The 6,169-nt window shown below is 35.9% G+C and overlaps 1 protein-coding gene across 1 annotated transcript in view; it reads left to right on the forward strand.

Moving 5' to 3' along the window:
• RAD23B (RAD23 nucleotide excision repair protein B) overlaps positions 1 to 5,179 on the forward strand; it is a 47,083-nt gene extending 41,904 nt beyond the window's left edge. The window contains exon 10 of the mRNA XM_040481903.1: positions 2,683 to 5,179. Within this exon, the coding sequence (XP_040337837.1) occupies positions 2,683 to 2,796 (114 nt within the window). The 3' untranslated portion in view covers positions 2,797 to 5,179. The remainder of the gene's footprint in view (positions 1 to 2,682) is intronic.
• Positions 5,180 to 6,169: the final 990 nt, after the last annotated feature.

Consider the following 6,169-nt stretch of genomic DNA (forward strand, 5'->3'; position numbering starts at 1 on the left):
TATGTAATTTTGTTTCTTTTCTATTAGTATGCTTTAATATATTGATTTTTGTATGTTGGACCAACCTTGCATTCTTAGGATAACTCCCACTGGTCATAGTGTATAATCTTTTTTATATTTTGGTCTGATAGTATTTTGTTGAAGATTTCCGATAAGGAACATTGGTCTGTAGTTTTCTGTGTGTGTGATGATTTTGTCTGGTTGAGTGTCAGAGTAATACTGGCCTTAGAGAATGAGTTAGGAAGTGTTCCCTTTTTCTGTTGGTTGGAAGAGTTAACAATTGGCGTTAATTCATTTGGTGGTTGGTAGAATTTACCAGTAAAATTATCTGGGCCTTGCTTTTCTTTTTGGGAAATTTTGTAATTACTAATTTAATCTCTTTATTTGTTATAGGGCTATTCAGATTTTCTGTTTCTTGAGTCAGTTTTGGTGGTTTTGTCTTTCTAGGAATTGTGTGTTTCATCAAGTGTGTTTCATCAAGAGTTATCTAATTTGTTGGCATAGAATTGTTCACAGCATTTTCCTTTGGTAGTTTTATTTCTATAAAAAGTAGTAGTGTTCCCACATCCCTGATTTTTATAGTAATTTGAATCCTCAGATTTCTTGTTTTCCCTGTTAGTTTAGCTAAAACATTTGTCAGTGTTGTTAATCTGAAGAAAAAAAGAGCCAACTTCTGGTTTTATTGATTCTATTTTTCTAGTCTTTATTTACTTTCTCTCTGATCTTCATTATTTTTCTCCTTCTGCTTGCTTTGGATTTAATTTTCTCTTCCTCTTTTCCAGTTTCTTAAGGTAGATCCTTAGGTTATCTATTTAAGATCTTTCTGAATATAGGTAGCTACAGCTATAAACTTCCCTCTAGGCACTGCTACAGCAGCATCCCGTAAGTTCTAGTGTGTTTGGTGTTGTTTTCATTCATTAGAGTATTTTCTAACTTTCTTTGTGGTTCCTTCTCTCATCTATTGGTGAAGGATTAGGTTAATTTCTACATATTTTGAACTTCTAAATTTCTTTCTGTTACTGATTTCAGTATTCATGCTATTGTGGTCAGAGAATGTACTGTGAACAATTTTAATCTTCTAAAATTTTTTGAGGCTAGTTTTATGGCCTAACATGGTCTTCATGGAGGATGTTTGATATATACTTAAAAAGGACATGCAGTCTTCTGTTGTTAAATATTCCATAAATGTCTGTTAGGTCTGTTTGGTTTATGATGTTGTTCACATCTCTGTTTCCTTGTCAGTCTTCTGCCTTGCCTGGTTGTTGTGTCCAGCACTGAACATGATGATACCGACATTTCCAGCTATTCTTGAATCATTTCTCCCTACAGTTCTGTCAGTTTTGTTTCCTGTATCTTGGGGCTCTGTTATTACATGTATTTATAACCAAAGCCTTCCTATAGTTTATCATCCTATAATGTCTTTGTTTTTAGTAACAATTTTCTGTGTTAATGTATTTTGTCTGATATTAATAGAATCGCTCCAGCTCTCTTTTTGTAACTGTTTGCATGGTGTATATCTTTTTCCATCCTTTTACTTTCAGCATATTTGTGTCTTTGAATCTATAGTGTGTGTCTTGTAGAAGCACATAGTTGGATCGTGCCCTATCTACCTTTTACTTCAGCTAGCCCAGCTTTAATCTGGACAAGAACTAGGTAACAATTATTTTTGAGTTATTTCTTCTCCTTTCATGGATGAGTAGTTAATCGTGCTGAATTGAGACTTCTCTTTTCTTTTTTTAATTTTTTTTAAACATTTATTCATTTTTGAGAGACAGAGCATGAGCGGGGGAGGGGCAGAGATAGAGGGAGACAGAATCTGAAGCAGGCTCCAGGCTCCGAGCTGTCAGCACAGAGCCTGGCGCAGGGCTCGAACCCACAAACTGTGAGATTGTGACCTGAGCCGAAGTTGGACGCTTAATTGACTGAGCCACCCAGGCGCCCCTTTCTTTTTTTTTTAAAGGTCATTTCTTGATATAGTCTAACACAAGGTGATTTAGACGGTTGAGGAGAGGGTTCATAAAAAATATTTGACAAATATATAGTCTCTAGTGAATTAGATAATTATTAAGTCACAAGTGATTTTTAATGGACTAGGAAAACAAAATTAAGTGGCTGGTGTCACCATTTAAAATGCTGTAAAATTTAAGCAGATGTAAACAGGACACGATATGTCTTGATCTCAAAATATATCATGTGATATTTGTTATATTGATCACCCATTTCTTTTCGTATGAAGTGTTTGATATGGCAGGGAGCTTGAGAGTGATAGTTGAAGTGACGATGAAGGACATGACCTTCTTTACAAATAATGAAGTAGTTAAACTCCTGTCCAGTTGCTTTCATCTATATCTTTACCTCTTAACGTATTCAAAGCTGATTTACAAATTTCTGTAGGATCATTTATTTTTAAATAATCACAGCAACTAATTTTGAATATTAATGCCAATGAGTGTTAGCAGAGTATCTAATAGCTTTAACTAGGAAGAGAGAATTTTGTAGGTGGTTGAGCAAGGGTCTAGATTCCATCTAGCTGCTTGGGTTGAACGGTGAATCCACACTTAGATAGGTAGGCATTCATGTAACATTTTCAAGAGCTTTTTCGTGTCTTTCATGTTTTCGGGTCATGATCTGTCAGTACTGCTGTGCTGGAACCCACAGTGTGTTTTCTTTCTTTTCTTCCAGTTAAAGGCACTAGGATTTCCTGAAGGACTTGTCATACAAGCATATTTTGCTTGTGAGAAGAATGAGAACTTGGCTGCCAATTTTCTTCTACAGCAAAACTTTGATGAAGATTGAAAGGGACTTTTTTTTAATCTCACACTTCACACCAGTGCATTACACTAACTTTGTTCACTGGATTGTCTGGGATGACTTGGGCTCATATCCACAATACTTGGTATAAGGTAGTAGATTGTTGGGGGTGGGGAGGGAGGGATCTAGGATACAGGGCAGGGATACATACAGTGCATGTCTGCTTCAAGTAGCAGATGCCGCAAATCCACACAGTGTGTAAAATATTATACAACCAAAAATCAGCTTTTGCAGGTCTTTATTTCTTCTATAAAACAGTAGGTAACTTTTCCTAGGTTTCACTCTTTTTAGTGTACTAGATCCAGAAATTTAGTGTAATGCCCTGCTTTATATTTCTTTGACTTAACATTGGTTTCAGAAAGAATCTTTGCTACCTAGAATTTACAGTCTCTATTTCATGGCAACACTGGATAATGGCTTTGTGAAATTGAAAAAATTTTGGAGCAATTGTAAACAGAAATGCCAAATTATTGATGGTTTTTGTTGCTGCTTCAAATACGTATTGAATTAATGTGTAAGAAAGCCCATTCTTTCATGTTAAATACTTGGGGTTGGGGACGGGAGAAGGGGAACCTTTTCTTAAAATGAAAATAATTACTGCTATTTTAAAATTTCTTGATCATCAAATGTGAGACCCTTCTAACATGATTTGAGAAGCTGTACAAGTATAGGCAGAGTTATTTTCCTGTTTACATTTTTTTTTTTTTTTGGTTTGTTTTGGGAAAAAATTGGTAGGTGTCTAATTACTGTTTACTTCATTGTTATATTGCAGTAAAAGTTTTAAAACCACCATTGCATGTTTGCTTTTGATGTATCCCTTTGTGAAATTAGCACTTTGGGGCCAATGGAGAAATGCAGCGTTCGTTTCCCTCTCTTCCCCTTCCCGCTGCAGAAGTGTGTTTGTCAATAAGTCGTGAGTTCAAATTGCTGCCTTTTTTTTTAAAACCCACAAGATGCTGATTCAGCTCAAAATTAGCTAATGTTTCAAAGCTGGGTTTCTGATATTTATAAGTGTTTTTCCTTATTAGATAAGAATATATGACCATTAAAGTCATTAGGATTATATTACTTTCAAAAAAGAAGGTGGACAAAAGTATAAATCCAGCATCTCTTATTGCGTTGGAAAGACTGGCATAATCTTTTGGAAGGGTTGGGAGATGCAGCTGGAAAAGTACTTTGGAAAATATACAATCAAAAATATCTCATGGCATATTAAAAGAAAATCTTAATAGCAGTGTTGGCTTTTATTTGGACTTTTTTCAGCTCTGTTTTTTATTAGACTCTCCTTCATTGGCATATTATTGGATCATAAAGAGGGGGAAAATATCTCCTTGTTTAGTTTTTCAAATCTTTTCTTCTGAATATAAACAAGACTGTTTAAAGAAATAATTTTTTCCCCCTACCATCTGATACTGAGTAAAGAAAATGAATTTGCACAGATGTCTCCCTGCATAATCTCTTGCAATAATCCTTAGCAAGGTTTGGAGGTGACTTTGAAGCTTTTACGTCATGCACTCGTACCTGTCTCTTATGAAAATAAATGAAGCCATGACTTCTCCCCACAGTGTTATCATGTAGTTTAATCTTCATGCTTATACCTTAAATACAGCAGACCTTTGGACTTTGTATTGCCTGTATGTTTTATAATGGATCATGCAAAATGTCTCAGGAGAATAAAATGAGGATTTGTAAATATGTTCATCTTTCAAGGCAGAGCATTGAGTTGGGAAGAGGGTGGCATTTCTGGTCGGAGGATGGAATATTTTCATTTATTTTATGCCATTTTATCTGCTACCTAATTGCTCAGCATAGCGAAAACTGGAAAAAAGAAAAGCAAAAACAAACCAAAACCCCAGCAGCAGACTCTTCTTTTCTTTGGAAAGTGACAGCAGAAGTTGGTGGCACGGAGTTTTTGTCCTTGGACAACAAAACCACAAATAGTGGGATTAATAATTACAAGAAGACAGTTTCAGGCCAAGTTTTGACCATTCTTTACAGTACCTTGTTTTATCTGCTTAAAGAATTAGCCAAGATGCTGTGAAAGAAATAGGCTTTTTGTGACCTTTTGCTGTTACCTTTAATTTACAGTTCTGGTAAATCTTTTAATGTAAGTGGCTCTTTGACTTTGGAATTTTTTTGCATTTGAGGTATTCTGTCATCTATTTCTTGAAATATTTTTATTGTTTAGTTTCTCTATGGAAATGTGAGGAAGCTTAAGTTTATATTTGTTAAATTCTTATTGCCATCCTCTAGTCAAATATGTCTTTTGCATTGTTTAAAAATACTGAAGTGTTCCACCATATAAATTTTTCCTGTACCATGGCTAGGATTCTAGAGAATTAATTATAAAATATTTTCAATACATTCACCATTGCATTTCTCATTTTTTAAAATAATCTTGCCATATAGAATCTTAGATTGAAAGTTGACAATGCCCCTGTCACTGTTTTCTTCAGTAATTGGTGAACATGTAGGGGGGCCAGGTCCTAGTTTAATTTTCTTGCGTCTCCTCTGTTTTTCTCAACCAAAACATCAACACAAAGATGGGATACTTGATGTACCTTAAATCAAGCTTCATGATGGCTTTTAGAAATTTTAGTTAAATTCCCATTTTTCCTGGGCACCTGGGTGGTTCATTTGGTTAAGTGTCTAACTCTTGATTTCGGCTCAGGTCATGATCTCAGTTTGTGAGATCAAGCCTCACATTGGGCTCTGTGCTGACAGCATGGAGCCTGCTTGGGATATATTCATATTCATTCTCTGCCTCTCCCCGCCTCCCCTCCCCCACTCTTCCCCCTCTTTCTATCCCCCTTCCCCTCTCTCTACCCCTCCCCTGCCACACTCTTGCAAAAATGAATTTAAAAAATGAGTAAATTCCCGTTTTTCCCATGCTCTTGTCTTCTAGCAGCCAGCCTCAAACTGCTACAAAATATTCAACCAAAATTAAGCAATTTCAGGGAGTAAGTGCTTCCTGACCGAGTCCATTCTGGTGCGTTCCCTGGCTCTGAGGCTTGGCTACAACATGTCCTTTTAGTTGATCTCCCATGTCCATCTTGTTCCACTTTGTTCTTCTAAGCCAGGAGCTGGCAAACTGCAGTCCCATGAGGTAAGGTTTTCTTTTCTTTCTTTCTTTTTTTTTTAAGGATTTTATGGTGTAAAAATTATTAAAATTTTAGTGTCTATAAATAGTTTTATTGAAATACAACCGTGCTCATTTGTTTACATATTGCCTGTGGCTACTTGTGCTACAGAGGTTTGCTGTTGAATACTTGAAACTGAGACTAAGGCCTGCAAAGCCTAAATAATTACCATCTGGCCCTTTACAGCGGAAGTTGGCCACCGCTGTTCTGTGTGACTA

This window comes from Herpailurus yagouaroundi, unplaced genomic scaffold, assembly GCF_014898765.1.
Source record: "Herpailurus yagouaroundi ecotype Mexico unplaced genomic scaffold, PumYag 160, whole genome shotgun sequence".
NCBI classification, from domain to species: domain Eukaryota; kingdom Metazoa; phylum Chordata; class Mammalia; order Carnivora; family Felidae; genus Herpailurus; species Herpailurus yagouaroundi.